The 27475-nt window shown below is 50.4% G+C and overlaps 1 protein-coding gene across 1 annotated transcript in view; it reads right to left on the reverse strand.

Moving 5' to 3' along the window:
* Positions 1-27475, reverse strand: part of crtac1b (cartilage acidic protein 1b) — a 212809-nt gene that overhangs the window by 70562 nt on the left and 114772 nt on the right. Inside the window, exons 5-6 of the mRNA XM_068002694.1 lie at positions 9112-9246; positions 395-540 (exon numbers count right to left, since the gene is read on the reverse strand). Of these exons, the coding sequence (XP_067858795.1) occupies positions 395-540; positions 9112-9246 (281 nt within the window). The remainder of the gene's footprint in view (positions 1-394; positions 541-9111; positions 9247-27475) is intronic.

A 27475-nucleotide genomic window follows, 5' to 3' on the forward strand; every position in this document is an offset into this window, starting at 1 on the left:
AGTGTGAGGGACACAGGTTCAAACTAGTAAAAGACAAATGTGGGACTGATATAAGCAAATTTTTCTTCATACAGTGATCAAAATGGAATGGGTTGCTGGGTAGGGTAGTGAAGGCTAAAGCCCTGGGATCATTTAAAAAACAGTTGGACGCTGTGATGGGGGCACTGTAGGGTCTTTTGGGATGGATGAACTAAGATGGACCGAATGGCTTTCCTGATCCGTATTTATCTTACGAGCATGTGAAAACATCACATTACCAATACATCGCCCAACAAGCTACCCAACACCTCTTTGAAGAGTACTACAAATAGCAATGACCACAATGAACAAAAGGACAAAACTCTTGGAGATAAAACACCTCATGAAATAATTAAAGATCACAACGGATTCTTACCCTAAATCGGACTCTTCCATTTACGCTGGTCTGCAGGTAGAAGCGGTGTGGACCATTCCAATTGCCGTATACTACATCCACTTTCCCATCTCTGTTAAAGTCTGCAAGAGCTAGTCCACGGCCGTGCTGGTGAGGATCGTCAATCCCTGAAAGTCAAGGTACCACAGTCTGTTACAACATGCAGCATGTCCCACCCACCTTCTCCTTTACAATCAGTTAACCTTTTCAAAGCCACCTCTAACTCTTATGGATGCTTGAGTGAAACAGTCAGACAGAGAGGGCATGAGAAAGACAGCCAGAGAAACAGCAAGAAACAGAGGACAGCGAGAGATAAAGAGCATGAGAGACAGAGAGAGAGAGAGAGAACTTTTCTGAGATTAGATGCTCCAATCGAAGCCACATATGTGTCAATCACAAATCAGTTTTTGCGATGGCTTCGATTCTGCTCAGGCCTGATAAGGGTTGGGAGAGACGATAACAAACACTAGGAGTTTGAGCTGATAAATAAGGGGGCTGACACTTTGCCTGCTCTTTGTGCAGCCTTACAAACATGCTGACTTTATGTTGGCACCAATCAACCCACCTATAACAATCGAAAGAAATTACGGAGAATTCCAGATTGCCAAAATTCACTTTACAACAAAAGCCAATTCGGCTTCCTGAGTTAGTGGCAGTGTGCAGAGTGATGCATTACAACCGGACAGTCCAATTAATTCCTTGACACCCTGAATAATAGAAAAATATATAGGCGACCAAGAAGGTTTGCCTGAATGTAATACATTACATCCGAGGAAGATTCGCTGTGTTTAATGGAGAGCTTTTTGTCTATCACACTGTCTCTTGTTTGCACCTCATACATAACACCCTTAATGTCTACTTTCTCTTTAAACACAGCTATTACAAATTTGGATCTGCTGTAGATACCTTCTCTCGGGTACAGTGATGCTGGTCACTCCTGTAAGCGCTCTGAATGACTTACGTTTAGGATTGTGCTCCGACTGCCCAATATCTAACTATATGATGGAGTAACCCAGTGGTGTAACAACAGGACCCCCGTATGATATGAAATGGATATTCGATTCTTTCAAACATGCCCCGTGTGCACCTCTCCAATATTTTTAAGGTGGATTGAGAAAACACTTGGTAAGATGAGGCCAGATATGAATAATTAAGTTGCTTTATTTCACAGGCGGCTAATGAACAGCACAAAAGTAATGCTCAGACTCACTTGGTTCTATCAGTATCGCATAATAATACAAAATAACGAACACGCCACACTTCCACACATCACCGTGCTTGGCTTTACATAATGGGGTGGAAATTTATTCAGGCCTGTTTTCGAGTGCATAACTGACAGTGTGCAGACGTTGTGATCCCGAACCAGGAGGTCCGAGGCTTCCCCGAAATTGGGCCTCAGGCCTCACTGAAATAATTGGGGTGAGCTATCGGCACCTCTCGCGCCTCCAAAGGCAGTTTGCCCGTTAGCGGTTCTACAATTTGAGTCATCCGCCTCACCGGCAGTGGCCCTCGGGTAAGTCCTGGGGGGGCGGGGGGGGAAGAACGAGAGGAGGCCCAATTGCAGGTTGGCAGCGTTCCTCAGGGATGCTGTAGAGCTGGGAGGGGCACTCTTGCTCCTGCAGGCTATACTGGAAAGTAAGTTGAAAAAAAACACATGCATTTTGGTGGTGGCCGCTCTGCTCGGTGCTGATGAATTTTTACTAAGGGACCTTTAAACAGGCATAAGACCCATCATTAGCATATACAAGGAGCCTAATGCCTGTTTAAGGCCGCCACTCGGGACACTTGAAAGTCATCCGAGGTCAATATGGCGTCGGACGGATTACGAGCGTCCTTGGGACACAGATATAATCGGTCATCTTTGCCCCTTTTTTCAGCCTGGAAAACGGGTGCAACAAGAAACAATTTCTACCTCAATAACTCGTAACTACCATCCTGCATTTTCCTTCTGAGCCTCTGGAAGCCTGCTCCTCACAGCTATTTTGTTTAAAAAACCTGACTACGTCTCTGTTTCTTTTTGCATCTCCCTGTGTTCGGAACCAGAGGGGACGTCCTATTCCAGAGAACCCCTGCTGAGTGCCCAGGTCCAGGGTATGAGATGTTCATCCTTTGCCCAGACAGGCTAATGAATTATTTATTATTTACAGTCTACGGGGAAACAAAATCAATGCCTCGATCATTAGCATTTTAATCACCTTTCGTTTCGGTGCATTTTTTAGCATGTGTGAATGCACTTTGCTTTAAAACATATCCCTTAAAGCCAGCTCTTTACATCCTCCCCCACTCCTCTCTGTGGTCAAAAAAAATCCCAAAATATGACAGCAGCTGTATGAAAAATTCTATTTAAAAATATAATTACATTAATATTTAGGGTATCGTCCAGAATTAAAAATCCAGGGAAACTGAATTGTGAGAATTACATAGAATGTACAGCACAGAAACAGGCCATTCGGCCCAACAGGTCTATGCCGGTGTTTATGCTCCACACGAGCCTCCTCCCACCCTCTTCGTCTCACCCTAATCAGCATATCCGTCTATTCCTATTGTTGCCTGAATTTCCACAGATAGCTCCACGCCTAGTTCAGCTGGAGGATTTAAAATAACAAGAATTCCCTGCTGTTTTAAGGAGGGATGTTGTGCAGTGTCAGCGTGAAGTGGTCTTAGTACAACACGCTAGAGGCTGAATGAAGAGGAACTTAAAAGATCCCATGGTACTATTCGAAGAAGAGCAACAGAGTTCTACTGGTATCCTGGACGACGAGTCCCTCAACCAACACCATCAAAATGGTCATTTACCTCATTTACTGATGGGGAGCTTGCTGTGCGCAAATTGGTTGCCATTTTTGCCTACATAACAACAGTGACCAGACTTCATGAGTAATTTATTGGCTGTGAAGGACTTTGGGATATCTGTGGGCGTGCAAGGCTCAGTATAAATGCAAGTTTTTTCTGTCTTTAAATTTTTCCTCTGCTCTGCTCAACACTGCACCTTATCAAAAATTCACAGCTCAGATAATGTGCAGAATCAAACTCCAGGTACCCCGGCTGAAGAGTTCCCTCTTCACAAATGTGGTGATTCAAATTCCCACCGAAAAGTGCACGCTCACGATTTCACTGCACGTTGTTGCTACCCTCACCACATCCCACCACCCACCCCCCACCTCCAGCCCGTGTCCTCTCAGGGCGGGGTTGCCGAGTGAATACCAAACAATGGGAAGTTTTGTGCTGTGGGCTCTATCCCCAAGCCCATTTCATGTTGAACCCTTCCGGGCAGCAAACAGGCATGATTTTTCACTCCAATCAGCCTGACAACAAATTGAAAATTAAAGGCTCCCCGAGTGAGCTTTTTATACATATTTTATATTCACACAGTGGGATTATGAAACTACTATAATATTATATTAAAAGACCTGTTTAGGTGTCAGGAGCAGCTTTATGACAGGAATATTAACCATACAAAACCCTGGAAATAAACTACCTAACCTGTCTTCCCCTCTTTTCACATCTCCAGCACTTGTACTACTTCAGTTATACTTTATAGGATAGATTTTGCGTGGGTCGGTGAGGCCTTGCATACAGACAGTAGGGATCACAAAAGATTGTCATGACCATTTTCTCCTGAACCTCCAGCACCAATTGTCCCCCAGCGTCCGTAGCCTTTTGGGGGAGAGAATTCCAGATTTCCACGACTCTTTGTGTGAAAAAGTACTTCCTGATTTCCCTCCTAAATGGCCTAGCTCTAATTTTAAGGTTACGGCCCCTCGTTCTTGATTCCCCCCCCCCCACCACCAGAGGAAATCGTTTCTCTGCATCTACCCTATCGAACCCTTTAAACATTTTAAACACCTTGATCAGATCATCCTTCAATCTTCTCAACGGAAGGGAATACAAGTCACTTTTATGCAAACCCCTTAGTCTAATTTTGCTCTGTTGCAGACTAGGTTTGTTCATCTTGTGCTTTTCCTCGATTAAAAAAACTCATACTGTGCAGGGTCATCATTTCAATTCAAGACAAGGAGCCATTTGTCAGTTGTAAGCCCCAGGACTTAATGATCTTTAAATTACAATATAAACCGACCTAATGTTCAGGGAGTTTGGCTGCATTGTAGAAAGTCCCTCAACTGGGCTTGCTTTCTGGAACAGCAATCTATGCTGAGTCCTTCGAAACCATTATACGTGTCAATAATGTATAAATCCCTTCTTACATTCTTCATCTTTCTAATTACATGCTGTGCTGTACCTCAGGATGAGGAAGAGGGGAATAAGAGGCTGTTGAACATAGTGCAAAAAAAAGAAATCCCAGTGTTTTTTAGGGAATAAGCGCAGTAACAGATGGCTGTTAATGAAGTGTTGAAATGTGATTAAAGAACAGAGGAGCGAAATCAGACATCTGCTCTCCAAAAACTTATTGGCTGATTGGTACACAAATCATGTCAGTCGAAGGTCAGAGGGAACTGCTCAACTCTTCACTCTGTTTCTTCATTTAATCACAACACAAGGGGGAGGTGGTGAAAGAATTGCTCACCAGTAAATGATGCTTGAGTGGGTGACTTACAGATGGATATCGCAAAGCTGTTGGCTTGAAGCCAGGTGATTAAGGCACTGATGTTCTGTTGTCCTCTTTGTAAGAAATAGATGGTTCCTCTCTGGTTGCCTCCCCGTTAACCAGGCCATTGATAGACTACGGCCATGAGTTGAACTGACATTGCCTGGTTCTTGCTAGTTACGTTTGTTGGGGGAAGCATTGCACACCAGTTTGGATCTTGAATTTGATACCCAACCTCAGAACACTTTTGCAGCTTTCACTGAGCTGTACTTCACAATGTATTTTGACTGATTTTATAATTGATAAGATTGCAGAAATGAGGCTTCTATTTTAGATGAAGGACCAAGGCCCTTAACTGAGGACATCACCAAAGTTGAAAAGAGCAGGAGAGATGATGAGGAGAATCAAGAATTAGTGATTAGGTAACGCCAACTTTTGAGTTTTAAAAACTTGTGTATTGTACGACGAAAGGGAAACTGAGGGAGTTCAGGAGTTCCACAGCCCTGATATCCTGGGAGAGATTGCGTTTGAGTAGGAGATTACATAGAATTTACAGCACAGAAACAGGTCATTCAACCCAACTGTTCTATGCCGGTGTTTATGCTCCACACGAGCCTCCTCCCACCTTACTTCATCTCACCCTATCAGCATATCCTTCTATTCCTTTCTTCCTCATTCACTTGTCTTGCTTCCCCTTGGATGCATCTATGCTACTCACCTCAACTACTCCATGTGGTAGTGAGTTCCACATTCTGGAAAATGTGAGGTTATGCACTTTGGCAGGGAAAATCAGAGAGCAAGTTATTATCTTAAAGGCGAGAAACTGGAAAGTACTGCAGTACAAAGGGATCTGGGGGTCCTAGTGCAAGAAGATCAAAAAGTTAGTATGCAGGTGCAGCAGGTGATCAAGAAGGCCAACGGAATGTTGGCTTTTATTGCTAGGGGGATAGAATATAAAAACAGGGAGGTATTGCTGCAGTTATATAAGGTATTGGTGAGACCGCACCTGGAATACTGCATACAGTTTTGATCTCCATACTTAAGAAAAGACATACTTGCTCTCGAGGCAGTACAAAGAAGGTTCACTCGGTTGATCCCGGGGATGAGGGGGCGGACATATGAGGAAAGGTTGAGTAGATTGGGACTCTACTCATTGGAGTTCAGAAGAATGAGAGGCGATCTTATTGAAACATATAAGATTGTGAAGGGGCTTGATCGGGTGGATGCGGTGAGGATGTTCCCAAGGATGGGTGAAACTAGAACTAGGGGGCATAATCTTAGAATAAGGGGCTGCTCTTTCAAAACTGAGATGAGGAGAAACTTCTTCACTCAGAGGGTGGTAGGTCTGTGGAATTTGCTGCCCCAGGAAGCTGTGGAAGCTACATCATTAAATAAATTTAAAACAGAAATAGACAGTTTCCTAGAAGAAAAGGGAATTAGGGGTTTCGGGGAGCGGGCAGGAAATTGGACATGAATTTAGATTTGAGATTAGGATCAGATCAGCCATGATCTTAGTGAATGGCGGAGCAGGCTCGAGGGGCCGATTGGCCTACTCCTGCTCCTATTTCTTATGTTCTTATGTTCTAACCATTCCCTGGGTAAAGAAGTTTCTCCTGAATTCCCTATTGGATTTATTAATGACTATCTTATCTGCACTGGAGGATCAGCCTAGATTTTGTGCTCAAGTCTCTGGAGTGGGACTTGAACCCATAACTCAGAGGCGGGAACGCTAGTTAAAGGCTGCCTCCACATCTCCACTTATCTACTCCATTTATGTCATTAAATATTGGCTAATCCTGCAATGGAGAATCTTTTCCATTACAGGCTCAGTACAGCTTTATAAAAAATGCATTTATGACAGAGGAAGTCTTCCCTTGAAATCACCACACTCCAGAATGTTCTGACATCCTTTGTAGACATGGAGCCAGAAATCATTACACCACAGTTTAGACACGCACCATCTGGCGATAATACAATCAACTCTAGGCTAGAAGGATGACTTTTTCTGACATTTGAATTGTTTACAGTTATGCTGGACTTTACATTACCACCGCTGCGCTGTCTAATATTTCCCCAGTAAATACTAAGTGATATTGGGAATATTTGGGATGCAGTTTCTGGTCCCAGGAAGACCCCAGGCATTGAGTTCACACGTAAGTCTTCCCAGGAGAACAAATGAATAGACTAATTGGAGATTGGTGCCAATATTTGAAATGGCTGACTGACAGAAAGGTCTCTAAGCCGACAGAAATCAGAGCAGAGTGCTAGCATGTTACTTAAATGACATCTTAATATTTATGAAGTGTTTGAGCGAATCTGTATAATTAATATATATACAAGTTATCGCAAACAGCTGTGCGGGGTGGGTTCAGGCTGTAGGAAGTGACCCGGGATGGCACGGTGCCAAGAATTAATTCACATCTGGGGGGGCTAATCACACTTATTTTTTTAAAGAACTTTCGGGAGCTGGGAAAGGACGGGGAAAGGAATCCTTCTCAAATTTAACCTAGTGTGGATCACCGGCAAACTATCGGTCGACAGAAACACCAACGTCCAAAACCATTCAAAGACCGGCTTTGCAACTAAGGCAATTAAATCAAATATCGGTATTTATAGAGATCCTTATCACATCTGAATCATCTCAAAGCACACTGCGCAATGAATTATTTTTGCAGTCACTGTGGTTATTTAGGCGAATGCAACTTCAATGTAAGTTGGAAATGACTCCATCGTACCTTTAGCACTGTGTTTAGTTCTGTTCATCCCGAAACAAGGGAGACATTTAAAGCCTAAAAGCGGGTGCAGGAGAGACACGAGGCTGACTCATGGGAAAAAGAGGTTGAGTTAAGAAGGACTGGAGAAGCTTGGACTGTTCACCCTTGAAAGAACATCACTGAGAAGAGGCCTTACAGCACAATGTAGTGTGGGAACACTGGGATCGATATTCACCGAGGGCACCAGGCAAATCCTTAACTTCATCTTAACTCCTCATCAAGCAGGCATCTGGGATTTAGCACCCAGTCTAATCTAGGAGTTAATGATGCCTAAATTTGGCTCACTGAGCTGTCTTACATCAATCAGTTTGGATTCTATTAACATTTACACTAACAATCTTCCATCAGTATTTTCTTCACAAACTACTGAAAACGCAAAGGACATATAAAGTTTTCTTTTCTGCAAGAAAACTTAGTGGGGTAGAAATTGGACCTTGTTGCGCCCATTTTACGGGCATAAAACTGGCACATTGAGGGACCATTTCGTGAAGCGACACCCCTCGCCCAAAAGACGGCTGAAAGACATCTGACCCGATATTGGGTCGGGCCATTTTTCAGGCGTTCCCGGCAACCGGCCAATAAACGAGGGGCCTGATGCCTCTGTTTCAGCCCCCGCTCTGGTAAATTTGATAACGATGAATGGAGCAGGAGCCGGGCCCTGCTCTGCTCAGGATTGTTCCTGTGGAGCCAGGAGGAGCAGGAGTGCACCCCTCGAACTCACAGTAGTCCCGATAGCACCCATATCAGGCCCAAAAAACGGGCCTAAAGGAATTTCCACTCCTGTGAATTTATTAAATCAATGCTAAAGCCTCTATTTAATTTTTAGTGTGCATCCTGGAGTGTTTCGTTAATAGTTTTGCCTGGCATTTCTCAAGTACTTTTGAAGTGTAGTCACTGTTGTAATGCAGGAAACGCGGCAGCCAATTTGCGCACAGCAAGATCCCGCAAACTGCAATGCGATAATGACCAGATAATCTGCTTTTTAGTGATGTTGGTTGAGGGATAAATATTGGCCCAGGACACCGGGGAGAATTCCCCTGCTCTTCTTTGAATAGTGCCATGGGATCTTTTACATTCGCCTGAGAGGGCAGACGGGGCCTCGGTTTAATGTCTCATCTGAAAAACGGCACCTCTGACAGTGCAGCACTCCCTCAACACTGCACTGAAGTGTCAGCCTGCATTATATGCTCAGGTCCCTGGTGTGGGACTGTGAACTCACAAGCTCCTGACTCAGAGGTGAGAGTGCTACCCACCGAGAGCCACTGCTGACGCTGTGATAGTCAATGTTGTACCTTCAGTGCTGGTTGGACACCTGCTCTTTTTTTTTTGATCTGGCCTTTTCTCAGTTCTTTCTGTGTGAGTTTTTTCTGTTCACTTACCAGTCTGAGATGCTATATCTGTGAAGGTGCCATCTCCGTTGTTCTTGAAGAGGAAGTTGGGCCCGTTCTCGTTGTCGCAGAATATGTCCGAGCTGCTGGAGCTCACGATGGGGCCGACAACGACTCCACGCCCACCTGGGACGGGGGGGGGGGGAACACAGGCAGATTGATGGGGGTGTCAAAAGGTTACTGAGAAACAACGTCTATAACTGGATGTAGCAGAAAATCAAGCTCATGGATTATCGGATCAGCTGCTTCACCTGGTCCGGAACGGTCGAACCAGAGGACACGGCCTGAGCCTGAAGTGGGGGCAAATTCAAAGTTAATCTGTGGAAACAATATTTCAGTGAGTGAGTGGTCAATCTATGGAACAGGCTCCCTGGGGAGACGGTGAAAGCAGTTAGTATTGATTCATTCCAATGCAAATTGGATAGATTTCTTTCAGAAAATAACATTTTGGGATACAGCATATGAGTAATTTGAGACATGACATGTGGTGAGTGTAACAGGCTCGGGAGGAACAGGTGACTTTGGACCTATGGTTCCCAAAGCTCTCCACCACTGGGGGTTTTCCTCACCTCATGTCCGGGTCTGTTGTAGACTCAATGATAGAGATTGATTTCTATGATTGGTCAACAACTCCATTATCGTCGTATCGTGCAACTACCAGGGGGGTAGAAGGCGAACTAGATGGACCTTGGGGGTATTTTTGTCCAGCAATTCCTGGGCTCCAGTGTGACCAGAGTCACAGGATAGCTGCTGATGCTCATCATCGTATGTAGGGAGTTTGCAATTTTGGTTGATAGAGGGTGCGAAGAAGGAGGCAGCAACCAAAGGCCAGGTTCCTCCAGGTAAGGATAGAGTAGAGAAAATGAAAAATCAGAGGGCCAGTGGCCCTGCATTGCCAACTCAGTTCATTACAGACAAGAATCGTTAAAATGGCACGCAGGGGCAAGAAAGAAAAGAAAAGGAAAAAGAAAAGGAAAGACAAAAGAAAGAATTTGCATTTATACAGAGCCTTTCATGACCTCAGGATGTCCCAAAGCGCTTTACAGCCAATGAAATACTTCTGAAGTGTAGTCACTGTTGTAATGTAGGAAACACAGCAGCCAATTTGCACACAGCAAGGTCCCACAATCAGCAATGTGATAATGACCAGATAATCTGATTTTTAATTATGTTGGCTGAGGGCCAGGGCACCAGGAGAACTCGCCTCCTCTTCAATGTTACGGCCTGGAACGCGCTGCCTGAAAGGGCGGTGGAAGCAGATTCAATAGTAATTTTCAAAAGGGAATTGGATAAGTACTTAAAAAGGAAAAATTTGTGAGGCTACGGGGAAAGAGCTGCGGAGTGGGATTAATTGGGTAGCTCTTTCAAAGAGCTGGCACAGGCATGATGGACCGAATGGCCTCCTTCTGTGCTGTATGATTTACTGCCAGTGTGCCAGTATCCCATGGCATAATTTTGTCAAGTGCCACGTACTTCTCAAGCCACAACCTCCACCCCCTCCCCCCTCCCCGCATCCCTTCACGACCTATAATAGAGGCTAGCATCTGACACAGTCCACAGAATGCCTAATTAACCGATGGTGCTTATTGTTCATTAATTAATCAGTCATTAAATAGTAGGTGTTAATTAGGGGGCAATTAAATTCCTCCCTAATCACAGCAAAAGTTCTTAAGGAGGTAAACGTCTTGTCTTCAGCCTCATCTTCTCCACACAGACTAATCCGCCTCTTTACAATCCTGCACTAACAGATGTGAGGGAATACATTAGCAGGGTTATTTACTCAAAGTTTCCAAACTCTGGTAAAACAGGGAACAGAAATATTAATAATTGACAACGAGGGCTCTTCAACTGCAAATTTCTTTTCTCTTTGGAACGAGGCGTTTTATTTCCAAGGCTCACTTTGATTTAAAAAATGCATAGAAATGATGACGGTTCATCAACTCCAGTGCATGCCCTGTGGGCAAAGCATGATGTGACCGGAGATCTGTCCCTTCTATTTCCTCTCCCCCCCAACCCACCCCCCCGCCACCCCCTCCGAACTGTTTGGACGACTGAGACGTTTCAACAAACGGAGTGTTTGTGAGGATTTTTAAGGAGTTGGCTTAATGTAGGAACATGTTCTATTTATTAAGTGTTGCCCTTATTTTAGTAACGTTTTAAACACAGGTTTTTATCAAGAAACATTTGCATTTGTATAGCATCTTAGAAACAACTCATGATGGGCTTCACATACAATTAATCCTTTAAAATAAAATGGGAGGTAAAATTGATTGTGGGCGGGAAGGCAAAACACGGCATCATCGCATCGGTTGCCCCTTATCGGCTCTGCCCGACGATTCTTCCTGTTTTGCGTCTCTGCCCCATGTCGAGTTTCACCCGGGATACTGGACCTCGGACCTCATTGTAATAGGAGCCGGCGAAGGCTGGAGAAAAATCGGGCCACAGCCGCCCTCAGGTAAGTGGGTCCGGGGTTCGGGTCGGGGATTGGGGGGGGGGGGGGCTTATGGCAATGAGGGTCGAGGTTCCTGGAGTCACGGGAGCTGGGGGAGGGAGATCGGTGGCGGGGGGAGGGAGGGGTAGCCGGGGATGTCGGGGTCGGAGGTCAGGGGGCCAGGAGCAAGGGAGATCGGGGTTCAGGGGTTGGCATACGCTAAGGACCTAACGCCTGCATCAGGCGTGAGTAAAGCACGCTTCTTGTTCGTCCTCACCCAATATGGCGGTCGGCGCACTTCTGGCCAGGAGGGTGTGCGTGCTTCTTGCCCGCCATTTTGGTGTCCGCACAGCGCCTGAAAATTTCTAGACCTATGATTCATGCCTTACCCACTCGGATCTGCGCCAGGTACATGTACAACATCATCTACTCTCCATATAACTCACACCACCCAGTCTGACTCCAGTCCACCACCGGCCTCGTCCGCTACTCTGCTCACAAGCCAAGAGAGCCAAACAGAAACCCCGAACAAACTAAAATGAATTAACAGCAGCTGTTGGAACAAAGATCATTAAATGACGAGTTATCCTTCGGAAATTTTCGTTCGAAGCAAATATTCCATTTAGTTTTTATTAGGGGGCCAGTTTGTAAAAGAACAAAAAGAAAAATCAATGATTGAAATCGATGCAAATTATGAGAAGCCAGATGAAGAGAGACGTTTACCACTTACACCAGGAGACAGACAACGAGGATCCAAGACCACAGGCAGAGGCTACCGTAAGACCAAGAATATAATCTGCACCCCCTATTTTATGCAGAACTGTCTCACCAGATAAATCCTAGTGTGTGGGGTTTTCAGTCACGAGTTGCATTTCTCAGGCACCCACCCGTATGAAAAAAAACATGGTTAAAATTAGCAAGCTGCAACTGCATATATCTCTCTCTCTCTCCATTCTCTTACTCCCTCCCTCCCTCTTTCTCTCTCTCCATTCTCTCCCTTCTTCCCATTCTTTCTTTCCCTCTCTTTCTCTTTGTTTCTCACTATTTCTCTCTTTCTCCCTCTCTCTCTCCCTCCCTCTTTCTCTTCCTTTCTTTCCCTCTCTCACTTTCTCTCCATTCTCCTTCTCATTGACCTCTCCCTCTTACTCTTTTCTCCATCTCTTACTTTTCTCTCCCTCCCTATTTTACTCCTCTCTCTCTCAGTTTTCTCCCTCTCTCCCAAATGATGTAAATCAGTGATTTTCATATGTTTCCCGATGGAGAATCCCTTGCAAATATTCATAAACTCCCGGGGTCCCCCTATAAATACTGACACACTCCCGGGAACCCCCTGGAAATACTGATATATTCCCGGGAACCCCCTGTAAATACTGACACATTCCATGGGACCCCCTGGAAATACTGACACATTCCATGGGACCCTCTGGAAATACTGACACACTCCCGGGAACCCCCTATAAATACTGACACACTCCCGGGGACCCCCTGTAAATACTGACACACTCCCGGGGACCCCCTGTAAATACTGACACACTCCCGGGGTCCCCCTATAAATACTGACACACTCCCGGGGACCCCCTGTAAATACTGACACACTCCCGGGGTCCTCCTATAAATACTGACACACTCCCGGGGTCCCCCTATAAATACTGAAACACTCCAGGGGACCCCCTGTAAATACTGACACACTCCCGGGGTCCCCCTGTAAATACTGACACACTCCCGGGGTCCCCCTGGAAATACTGATACATTCCCGGGAACCCCCTGTAAATACTGACACACTCCCGGGGTCCCCCTATAAATACTGACACACTCCCGGGGTCCCCCTGTAAATACTGACACACTCCCGGGGACCCCCTGTAAATACTGACACACTCCTGGGGACCCCCTGTAAATACTGACACACTCGAGGGGACCCCCTGTAAATACTGACACACTCCCGGGGACCCCCTGTAAATACTGACACACTCCCGGGGACCCCCTGTAAATATTGACACACTCCCGGGAATCGCCTGTAAATACTGACACACTCCCGGGGACCCACTGTAAATACTGACACACTCCCAGGGACTGCCTATAAATACTGACACACTCCTGGGGACCCCCTGTAAATACTGACATATTCCCGGGGACCCCCTGTAAATACTGACACACTCCCGGGGACCCCCTGTAAATACTGACACACTCCCGGGAACCCCCTGTAAATACTGACACACTCCCGGGAACCCCCTGTAAATACTGACACACTCCCGGGGACCCCCTGTAAATACTGACACACTCCCGGGGACCCCCTGTAAATACTGACACACTCCCGGGGACCCCCCGGAAATACTGACACGCACCCGGGGAACCCTTGTAAATATTGACACACTCCCAGGGACCCCCTGTAAATACTGACACACTCCCGGGGAACCCTTGTAAATATTGACACACTCCCAGGGACCCCCTGTAAATACTGACATATTCCCGGGGACCCCTTCTAAATATTGACACACTCCCGCGGACCCCCTGTAAATACTGACACATTCCAGGGGACCCCATGTAAATACTGACACACTCCCGGGGACCCCTTATAAATACTGACACACTCCCGGGGACCCCCTGTAAATACTGACACACTCCTGGAGACCCCCTGTAATTATTGACACCCTCCCGGGGGCCCCCTATAATACTGTCACACTCCCAGGGACCCCCGTAAATACTGAAACACTCCCGGGAACCACCTATAAATACTGTCACACTCCCAGGGACCCCCTGTAAATACTGACACACTCCCAGGGACCCTCTGTAAATACTGACACACTCCTGGGAACCCCCTGGAAATACTGACACACTCCCGGGGACCCCCTGTAAATACTGACACACTCCTGGGAACCCCCTGTAAATACTGACACACTCCCAGGGACCCCCTGTAAATACTGACACACTCCCGGGGACCCCCTGTAAATACTGACACACTCCCGGGGACCCCCTGTAAATACTGACACACTCCCGGGGGCCCCCTGTAAATACTGACACACTCCCGGGGACCCCCTGTAAATACTGACACACTCCCGGGAACCCCCTGGAAATACTGACACATTCCCGGGGACCCCCTGTAAATACTGACACACTCCTGGGAACCCCCTGGAAATACTGACACACTCCCGGGGACCCCCTGTAAATACTGACACACTCCCGGGAACCCCCTGGAAATACTGACACATTCCCGGGGACCCCCTGTAAATACTGACACACTCCTGGGAACCCCCTGGAAATACTGACACACTCCCGGGGACCCCCTGTAAATACTGACACACTCCCGGGAACCCCCTGGAAATACTGACACACTCCCGGGCACCCCCTGTAAATACTGACACACTCCCGGGGACCCCCTGTAAATACTGACACACTCCCGGGAACCCCCTGGAAATACTGACACATTCCCGGGGACCCCCTGTAAATACTGACACACTCCTGGGAACCCCCTAGAAATACTGATATATTCCCGGGTACCCCCTGTAAATACTGACACATTCCAGGGAACCCCGTGTAAATACTGACACATTCCATGGGACCCCCTGTAAATACTGACATATTCCCGGGGACCCCTTGTAAATATTGACACACTCCAGGGGACCCCCTGTAAATACTGACATACGCCCAGGGACCCCCTGTAAATACTGACACACTCCCGGGGACCCCCTGTAAATACTGACACATTCCAGGGGACCCCCTGTAAATACTGACACATTCCCAGGGACCCCCTGTAAATACTGACACATTCCCGGGGACCCCCTGTAAATACTGACACATTCCCGGGGACCCCCTGTAAATACTGACACACTCCCGGGGACCCCCTGTAAATACTGACACACTCCCGGGGACCCCCTGTAAAAGCCCCACACACGGCCAGAGATTCACAGAAAATATCAACACTCTCTCAAGGACCCACTGCCGAATCTAACACATTCGCAGGGACTAACAAGACTCCAAGACACACTCTCCCTGCAACCATGAACACACTCCTCGGGACCTCTCTAAATACTAATATACTCCGGACCCACTATGAATATCAATTTTCCTGGGGCCTGTCTGTATCATGGGGCGATTAAACACATTTGATTTTTGCAGAACAAACCCTGTCTGGTTCTAATGGATACACAGCACTGTGCTTCAGTCTCCATTACTCGCTTTCCTCTAGTCTTTCTTTCCCTCCCTCTCTCTTTCTCTCTCTCTCTCTCTCTCTCCCCCACCTCAGGCACAAGAGATAGCTGAGTGTGCTTAAAAATATTTGCTTGCTGCCCAGTGATTTCATCAAGTTGATGACACTGCAAAAATCAAATAAATGGGATGTTGGCAAATAATTATTCCTTCAATAAATCAAATGTCATGGCCAAACTGCTACCCAAATTTAGGTTTTGAGCGTTACAGGCTTTGAGGAGTCTGTCACCTATGTTGTGGCCTTTCCACCATCTACAAGGCACAAGTCAGGAGTGTGATCGAATACTCTCCACTTGCCTGGATGAGTGCAGCTCCAACAACACTCAAGAAGCTCGACACCATCCAGGATAAAGCAGCCCGCTTGATTGGCACCCCATCCACCACCCTAAACATTCACTCCCTTCACCACCGGCGCACTGTGGCTGCAGTGTGCACCATCCACAGGATGCACTGCAGCAACTCGCCAAGGCTTCTTCGACAGCACCTCCCAAACCCGCGACCTCTACCACCTAGAAGGACAAGAGCAGCAGGCGCATGGGAACAACACCACCTGCTCGTTCCCCTCCAAGTCACACACCATCCCGACTTGGAAATATATCGCCGTTCCTTCATTGTCGCTGGGTCAAAATCCTGGAACTCCCTTCCTAACAGCACTGTGGGAGAACCGTCACCACACGGACTGCAGCGGTTCAAGAAGGCGGCTCACCACCACCTTCTCGAGGGCAATTAGGGATGGGCAATAAATGCCGGCCTTGCCAGCGACGCCCACATCCCGTGAACGAATAATTTTTTTAAAAACTGTCGAGGTAGCAGATCACTAGACTCCGACAACAACAACTTGCATTTAAATAGCATCTTTAATAAAGTAAAACATCCCAAGGCACTTCACAGGAGACAATAATTGACACCGAGCCACACAAGGAGACCTTAAGAGGGGTGACCAAAAGCATGGTCAACGAGGTAGGTTTTAAAGAGCGTCTTAAAAGAGGAGAGACAGGTGAAGAGGCAGAGAGGTTTAGGGAGGGAATTCCAGAGCTTAGGGCCCAGACAGCTGAAGGCACGGCCGAGTGTGTTAAACACCTAAAGCACACGATTGTGCCAACACACAATGGGATTGGTTTTCACTTTCGGCGCAGCCAGTAACCTGGCAGGTGTTAATGGGCAGCCCATTCCATGCCCTATTCCACGCCTCATTACACGCCTAATTCCATGCCCCATTCCACTCCCTATTCCACGCCCTATTCTACGCCTCATTCTACGCCCCATTCCACGCCCCATTCCACGCCTCATTCCAAGCCCCATTCCACACCCCATTCCACACCCAATTCCACACCCCATTCCACACCCTATTCCAAGCCCCATTCCAAGCCCCATTCCAAGCCCCATTCCACACCCTATTCCACACCCTATTCCAAGCCCCATTCCAAGCCCCATTCCACACCCTATTCCACACCCTATTCCAAGCCCCATTCCAAGCCCCATTCCACACCCTATTCCAAACCCATTCCACACCCTATTACAAGCCCCATTCCACACCCCGTTCCACACCCTATTCCACACCCCATTCCAAGCCCCATTTCACGCCCCATTCCACACTCTATTCCACATCCCATTCCACACCCTATTCCAAGCCACATTCCACGCCCCATTCCATGCCCCATTCCACACCCCATTCCAAGCCCCATTCCACGCCCCATTCCACACCCTATTCCACACCCCATTCCACACCCCATTCCAAGTCCCATTCCACACCCCATTCCAAGCCCCATTCCACACCCCATTCCACACCCCATTCCAAGCCCCATTCCACACCCTATTCCACACCCCATTCCACACCCTATTCCACACCCCATTCCACACCCCATTCCAAGCCTCATTCCACACCCTATTCCAAGCCCCATTCCACACCCCATTCCACACCCCATTCCAAGCCCCATTCCACACCCCATTCCAAGCCCCATTTCACGCCCCATTCCACACCCCATTCCACATCCCATTCCACACCCCATTCCAAACCCCATTCCAAGCCCCATTCCACGCCCCATTCCACACCCCATTCCACACCCCATTCCACACCCCATTCCAAGCCCCATTCCAAGCCCCATTCCACACCCTATTCCACACCCCATTCCAAGCCCCATTTCACACCCTATTCCACGTCCCATTCCACACCCCATTCCAAGCCCCATTCCACGCCCTATTCCCCACCCCATTCCAAGCCCCATTCCACACCCCATTCCACACCCTATTCCACACCCCATTCCACACCCCATTCCACACCCTATTCCACACCCCATTCCAAGCCCCATTCCACACCCCATTCCAAGCCCCATTCCACACCCCATTCCACACCCCATTCCAAGCCCCATTCCACACCCTATTCCACACCCCATTCCACACCCTATTCCACACCCCATTCCACACCCCATTCCAAGCCTCATTCCACACCCTATTCCAAGCCCCATTCCACACCCCATTCCACACCCCATTCCAAGCCCCATTCCACACCCCATTCCAAGCCCCATTTCACGCCCCATTCCACACCCCATTCCACATCCCATTCCACACCCCATTCCACACCCCATTCCAAGCCCCATTCCACGCCCCATTCCACACCCCATTCCACACCCCATTCCACACCCCATTCCAAGCCCCATTCCAAGCCCCATTCCACACCCTATTCCACACCCCATTCCAAGCCCCATTTCACACCCTATTCCACGTCCCATTCCACACCCCATTCCAAGCCCCATTCCACGCCCTATTCCCCACCCCATTCCAAGCCCCATTCCACACCCCATTCCACACCCTATTCCACACCCCATTCCACACCCCATTCCACACCCTATTCCACACCCCATTCCAAGCCCCATTCCACACCCCATTCCAAGCCCCATTCCACACCCCATTCCACACCCCATTCCACACCCTATTCCACACCCCATTCCACACCCTATTCCACACCCCATTCCAAGCCCCATTCCACACCCCATTCCAAGCCCCATTCCAAGCCCCATTCCACACCCCATTCCACACCCTATTCCACACCCCATTCCACACCCCATTCCACACCCTATTCCAAGCCCCATTCCACACCTCATTACAAGCCCCTTTCCACACCCCATTCCACACCCCATTCCAAGCCCCATTCCACACCCCATTCCACACCCTATTCCACACCCCATTCCAAGCCCCATTCCACACCCCATTCCACACCCCATTCCAAGCCCCATTCCACACCCTATTCCACACCCTATTCCACACCCCATTCCAAGCCCCATTCCACACCCCATTCCAAGCCCCATTCCAAGCCCCATTCCACACCCCATTCCACACCCTATACCATACCCCATTCCACACCCCATTCCACACCCTATTCCAAGCCCCATTCCACACCCCATTACAAGCCCCTTTCCACACCCCATTCCACACCCCATTCCAAGCCCCATTCCACACCCTATTCCACACCCCATTCCACACCCCATTCCACACCCTATTCCAAGCCCCATTCCACACCCCATTACAAGCCCCTTTCCACACCCCATTCCACACCCCATTCCAAGCCCCATTCCACGCCCCATTCCACACCCCATTCCAAGCCCCATTCCACGCCCCATTCCACACCCCATTCCAAGCCCCATTCCACGCCCCATTCCACACCCCATTCCACACCCTATTCCAAGCCCCATTCCAAGCCCCATTCCACACCCCATTCCACGCCCCATTCCACACCCCATTCCACACCCTATTCCAAGCCCCATTCCAAGCCCCATTCCACACCCCATTCCAAGCCCCATTCCACACCCCATTCCACACCCCATTCCAAGCCCCATTCCAAGCCCCATTCCACGCCCCATTCCACACCCCATTACAAGCCCTATTCCACACCCTATTCCACACCCCATTCCACACCCCATTTCAAGCCTTATTCCACACCCCATTCCACACCCCATTCCAAGCCCCATTCCACGCCCAATTCCACACCCCATTCCAAACCCCATTCCACACCCCATTCCACACCCCATTCCACGCCCCATTCCAAGCCCCATTCCACACCCCATTCCAAGCCCCATTCCACACCCTATTCCACACCCCATTCCACACCCTATTCCACACCCCATTCCACACCCCATTCCACACCCTATTCCACACCCCATTCCACACACCATTCCAAGCCTCATTCCACACCCTATTCCACACCCCATTCCACACCCCATTCCACACCCTATTCCACACCCCATTCCACACCCCATTCCAAGCCCCATTCCACACCCCATTCCACACCCCATTCCACACCCTATTCCACACCCCATTCCAAGCCCCATTCCAAGCTCTATTCCACACCCCATTCCACACCCCATTCCAAGCCCCATTCCACACCCCATTACAAGCCCCTTTCCACACCCCATTCCACACCCCATTCCAAGCCCCATTCCAAGCCCCATTCCACACCCCATTCCACACCCCATTCCAAGCCCCATTCCACACCCTATTCCACACCCCATTCCACGCCCCTTCCACACCGCATTCCACACCCCATTCCAAGCCCCATTCCACACCCAATTCCAAGCCCCATTCCAAGCCCCATTCCACGCCCCATTCCAAGCCCCATTCCAAGCCCCATTCCACGCCCCATTCCAAGCCCCATTCCACACCCAATTCCAAGCCCCATTCCAAGCCCCATTCCACACCCCATTCCAAGCCCCATTCCACACCCCATTCCACACCCCATTCCAAGCCCCATTCCACACCCCATTCCACACCCCATTCCACACCCCATTCCAAGCCCCATTCCACACCCCATTCCACGCCCCATTCCAAGCCCCATTCCACACCCAATTCCAAGCCCCATTCCAAGCCCCATTCCACGCCCCATTCCAAGCCCCATTCCAAGCCCCATTCCACGCCCCATTCCAAGCCCCATTCCACACCCAATTCCAAGCCCCATTCCAAGCCCCATTCCACACCCAATTCCAAGCCCCATTCCAAGCCCCATTCCACACCCCATTCCAAGCCCCATTCCACACCCCATTCCACACCCTATTCCACACCCCATTCCAAGCCCCATTCCACACCCAATTCCACGCCCCATTCCAAGCCCCATTCCACACCCAATTCCACGCCCCATTCCAAGCCCCATTCCATGCCCCATTCCACACCCCATTCCACACCGCATTCCAAGCCCCATTCCACACCCCATTCCACACCCCATTCCACACCCTATTCCACACCCCATTCCAAGCCCCATTCCACACCCCATTCCACACCCCTTCCACACCGCATTCCACACCCCATTCCAAGCCCCATTCCACACCCAATTCCACGCCCCATTCCAAGCCCCATTCCATGCCCCATTCCACACCCCATTCCACACCGCATTCCAAGCCCTATTCCACACCCCATTCCACACCCTATTCCACACCCCATTCCACATCCCATTCCACGCCCCATTCCAAGCCCCATTTCACGCCCCATTCCACACCCCATTCCACATCCCATTCCACACCCCATTCCACACCCCATTCCAAGCCCCATTCCACGCCCCATTCCACACCCCATTCCAAGCCCCATTCCACACCCTATTCCACACCCCATTCCAAGCCCCATTTCACACCCTATTCCACGTCCCATTCCACACCCCATTCCAAGCCCCATTCCACGCCCTATTCCCCACCCCATTCCAAGCCCCATTCCACACCCCATTCCACACCCTATTCCACACCCCATTCCACACCCCATTCCACACCCCATTCCAAGCCCCATTCCACACCCCATTCCAAGCCCCATTCCACACCCCATTCCACACCCCATTCCACACCCTATTCCACACCCCATTCCACACCCTATTCCACACCCTATTCCACACCCCATTCCAAGCCCCATTCCACACCCCATTCCAAGCCCCATTCCAAGCCCCATTCCACACCCCATTCCACACCCTATTCCACACCCCATTCCACACCCCATTCCACACCCTATTCCAAGCCCCATTCCACACCCCATTACAAGCCCCTTTCCACACCCCATTCCACACCCCATTCCAAGCCCCATTCCACACCCCATTCCACACCCTATTCCACACCCCATTCCAAGCCCCATTCCACACCCCATTCCACACCCCATTCCAAGCCCCATTCCACACCCTATTCCACACCCTATTCCACACCCCATTCCAAGCCCCATTCCACACCCCATTCCAAGCCCCATTCCAAGCCCCATTCCACACCCCATTCCACACCCTATACCATACCCCATTCCACACCCCATTCCACACCCTATTCCAAGCCCCATTCCACACCCCATTACAAGCCCCTTTCCACACCCCATTCCACACCCCATTCCAAGCCCCATTCCACACCCTATTCCACACCCCATTCCACACCCCATTCCACACCCTATTCCAAGCCCCATTCCACACCCCATTACAAGCCCCTTTCCACACCCCATTCCACACCCCATTCCAAGCCCCATTCCACGCCCCATTCCACACCCCATTCCAAGCCCCATTCCACGCCCCATTCCACACCCCATTCCAAGCCCCATTCCACGCCCCATTCCACACCCCATTCCACACCCTATTCCAAGCCCCATTCCAAGCCCCATTCCACACCCCATTCCACGCCCCATTCCACACCCCATTCCACACCCCATTCCAAGCCCCATTCCAAGCCCCATTCCACGCCCCATTCCACACCCCATTACAAGCCCTATTCCACACCCTATTCCACACCCCATTCCACACCCCATTTCAAGCCTTATTCCACACCCCATTCCACACCCCATTCCAAGCCCCATTCCACGCCCCATTCCACACCCCATTCCAAACCCCATTCCACACCCCATTCCACACCCCATTCCACGCCCCATTCCAAGCCCCATTCCACACCCTATTCCACACCCCATTCCACACCCTATTCCACACCCCATTCCACACCCCATTCCACACCCTATTCCACACCCCATTCCACACCCCATTCCACACCCTATTCCACACCCCATTCCACACCCCATTCCACACCCTATTCCACACCCCATTCCAAGCCCCATTCCAAGCCCTATTCCACACCCCATTCCACACCCCATTCCAAGCCCCATTCCACACCCCATTACAAGCCCCTTTCCACACCCCATTCCACACCCCATTCCAAGCCCCATTCCACGCCCCATTCCACACCCCATTCCAAGCCCCATTCCACGCCCCATTCCACACCCCATTCCAAGCCCCATTCCACGCCCCATTCCACACCCCATTCCAAGCCCCATTCCACACCCCATTCCACACCCCATTCCAAGCCCCATTCCACACCCTATTCCACACCCCATTCCACGCCCCTTCCACGCCCCATTCCACACCCCATTCCACACCCTATTCCAAGCCCCATTCCAAGCCCCATTCCACACCCCATTCCACGCCCCATTCCACACCCCATTCCACACCCCATTCCAAGCCCCATTCCAAGCCCCATTCCACGCCCCATTCCACACCCCATTACAAGCCCTATTCCACACCCTATTCCACACCCCATTCCACACCCCATTTCAAGCCTTATTCCACACCCCATTCCACACCCCATTCCAAGCCCCATTCCACGCCCCATTCCACACCCCATTCCAAACCCCATTCCACACCCCATTCCACACCCCATTCCACGCCCCATTCCAAGCCCCATTCCACACCCTATTCCACACCCCATTCCACACCCTATTCCACACCCCATTCCACACCCCATTCCACACCCTATTCCACACCCCATTCCACACCCCATTCCACACCCTATTCCACACCCCATTCCACACCCCATTCCACACCCTATTCCACACCCCATTCCAAGCCCCATTCCAAGCCCTATTCCACACCCCATTCCACACCCCATTCCAAGCCCCATTCCACACCCCATTACAAGCCCCTTTCCACACCCCATTCCACACCCCATTCCAAGCCCCATTCCACGCCCCATTCCACACCCCATTCCAAGCCCCATTCCACGCCCCATTCCACACCCCATTCCAAGCCCCATTCCACGCCCCATTCCACACCCCATTCCAAGCCCCATTCCACACCCCATTCCAAGCCCCATTCCACACCCCATTCCAAGCCCCATTCCACACCCTATTCCACACCCCATTCCACGCCCCTTCCACACCGCATTCCACACCCCATTCCACGCCCCTTCCACACCGCATTCCACACCCCATTCCAAGCCCCATTCCACACCCAATTCCAAGCCCCATTCCAAGCCCCATTCCACGCCCCATTCCAAGCCCCATTCCAAGCCCCATTCCACGCCCCATTCCAAGCCCCATTCCACACCCAATTCCAAGCCCCATTCCAAGCCCCATTCCACACCCCATTCCAAGCCCCATTCCACACCCCATTCCACACCCCATTCCAAGCCCCATTCCACACCCAATTCCAAGCCCCATTCCAAGCCCCATTCCACACCCCATTCCAAGCCCCATTCCACACCCCATTCCACACCCCATTCCAAGCCCCATTCCACACCCTATTCCACACCCCATTCCAAGCCCCATTCCACACCCAATTCCACGCCCCATTCCAAGCCCCATTCCACACCCCATTCCACACCGCATTCCAAGCCCCATTCCAAGCCCCATTCCACACCCAATTCCACGCCCCATTCCAAGCCCCATTCCACACCCCATGCCATGCCCCATTCCACACCGCATTCCAAGCCCCATTCCACACCCCATTCCACACCCTATTCCACACCCCATTCCAAGCCCCATTCCACGCCCCATTCCACACCCCATTACAAGCCCTATTCCACACCCTATTCCACACCCCATTCCACACCCCATTTCAAGCCTTATTCCACACCCCATTCCACACCCCATTCCAAGCCCCATTCCACACCCCATTCCACACCCCATTCCAAGCCCCATTCCACACCCAATTCCAAGCCCCATTCCAAGCCCCATTCCACACCCCATTCCAAGCCCCATTCCACACCCCATTCCACACCCCATTCCAAGCCCCATTCCACACCCTATTCCACACCCCATTCCAAGCCCCATTCCACACCCAATTCCACGCCCCATTCCAAGCCCCATTCCACACCCCATTCCACACCCCATTCCAAGCCCCATTCCAAGCCCCATTCCACACCCAATTCCACGCCCCATTCCAAGCCCCATTCCACACCCCATTCCATGCCCCATTCCACACCGCATTCCAAGCCCCATTCCACACCCCATTCCACACCCTATTCCACACCCCATTCCAAGCCCCATTCCACGCCCCATTCCACACCCCATTACAAGCCCTATTCCACACCCTATTCCACACCCCATTCCACACCCCATTTCAAGCCTTATTCCACACCCCATTCCACACCCCATTCCAAGCCCCATTCCACACCCCATTCCACACCCCATTCCACGCCCCATTCCAAGCCCCATTCCACACCCCATTCCAAGCCCCATTCCACACCCTATTCCACACCCCATTCCACACCCTATTCCACACCCCATTCCACACCCCATTCCACACCCTATTCCACACCCCATTCCACACCCTATTCCACACCCCATTCCACACCCCATTCCACACCCCATTCCACACCCTATTCCACACCCCATTCCAAGCCCCATTCCAAGCCCTATTCCACACCCCATTCCACACCCCATTCCAAGCCCCATTCCACACCCCATTACAAGCCCCTTTCCACACCCCATTCCACACCCCATTCCAAGCCCCATTCCACGCCCCATTCCACACCCCATTCCAAGCCCCATTCCACGCCCCATTCCACACCCCATTCCACACCCCATTCCACACCCCATTCCACACCCCATTCCAGACCCCATTCCACACCCCATTCCAAGCCCCATTCCACACCCAATTCCAAGCCCCATTCCAAGCCCCATTCCACGCCCCATTCCAAGCCCCATTCCAAGCCCCATTCCACACCCAATTCCAAGCCCCATTCCAAGCCCCATTCCACACCCCATTCCAAGCCCCATTCCACACCCCATTCCACACCCCATTCCAAGCCCCATTCCACACCCAATTCCAAGCCCCATTCCAAGCCCCATTCCACACCCCATTCCAAGCCCCATTCCACACCCCATTCCACACCCCATTCCAAGCCCCATTCCACACCCAATTCCACGCCCCATTCCAAGCCCCATTCCACACCCTATTCCACACCCCATTCCAAGCCCCATTCCACACCCAATTCCACACCCCATTCCAAGCCCCATTCCACACCCCATTCCACACCCCATTCCACACCCCTTCCACACCGCATTCCACACCCCATTCCAAGCCCCATTCCACACCCCATTCCACACCCCATTCCAAGCCCCATTCCACACCCAATTCCACGCCCCATTCCAAGCCCCATTCCATGCCCCATTCCACACCCCATTCCATGCCCCATTCCACACCCCATTCCACACCGCATTCCAAGCCCCATTCCACACCCCATTCCACACCCAATTCCACGCCCCATTCCAAGCCCCATTCCATGCCCTATTCCACACCCCATTCCAAGCCCCATTCCACACCCCATTCCACACCCCATTCCACACCCCTTCCACACCGCATTCCACACCCCATTCCAAGCCCCATTCCACACCCCATTCCACACCCTATTCCACACCCCATTCCACACCCTATTCCACACCCCATTCCACACCCCATTCCACACCCCATTCCACATCCCATTCCACGCCCCATTCCACACCCCATTCCACACCCCATTCCACATCCCATTCCACGCCCCATTCCACACCCCATTCCACACCCCATTCCAAGCCCCATTCCACACCCCATTCCACACCCCATTCCACACCCCATTCCAAGCTCCATACCACACCCCATTCCACACCCCATTCCAAGCTCCATTCCACACCCCATTCCACACCCCATTCCAAGCCCCATTCCACACCCCATTCCACACCCCATTCCAAGCCCCATTCCACACCCCATTCCACACCCCATTCCAAGCCCCATTCCACACCCCATTCCACACCCTATTCCACACCCCATTCCACACCCCATTCCACACCCCATTCCACACCCCATTCCAAGCATTCAGTTCCGTTGAAATCAATGGAGAGGAAGATCGGACCAAGCATATAACAGGCGGCCGATCTGCAACCACCATTTTACCACCTGCATCAAAGGGAAAATGACCCCCATGGTGTCATTACACTACAGTTAGTGGCACTCTTGCCCCTGAGTCAGTAGTTTGTCGGCTCAAAGCCCACATCAGGGTTAGAATAAGCTGACACTTCACAGTACTGAGGGAGTGCTGCACTGTTGAAGATGCCGTCTTTCAGATGCGACGTCAAACTAAGTCCCTGCCTGTTCAGGTGAAGTCTAAAGAGCCCATAGTACTATCAAAAGGAGAGCAGGTTGTTCTCCCAGTGTCCAGACCAACATTCCTCCCTCAGACATAAACAGAGATTAACCAGTCATTCATTTCTTTCACTGTTTGTGGGATCTTGCTCTGTGAAAATTGGCTGCCACGTTTGCCCACTTAATAACAGTTACTGCCTTTCAACAGTAATTCATTGGTTGTCCTGAGGATTTGATAAAAAGAAAGAACTTGCATTTATATAGCACCTTTCACGACCTCAGGACGTCCCAAAGTGCATCACAGCCAATGAAGTACTTTCGAAATCGCAATCACTGTTGTAATGTAGGAAACGCAGCAGCTAATTTGCACAGAGCAAGATCCCACAAACAGCAAT

This window comes from Heptranchias perlo, chromosome 21, assembly GCF_035084215.1.
Source record: "Heptranchias perlo isolate sHepPer1 chromosome 21, sHepPer1.hap1, whole genome shotgun sequence".
NCBI classification, from domain to species: Eukaryota; Metazoa; Chordata; class Chondrichthyes; order Hexanchiformes; family Hexanchidae; genus Heptranchias; species Heptranchias perlo.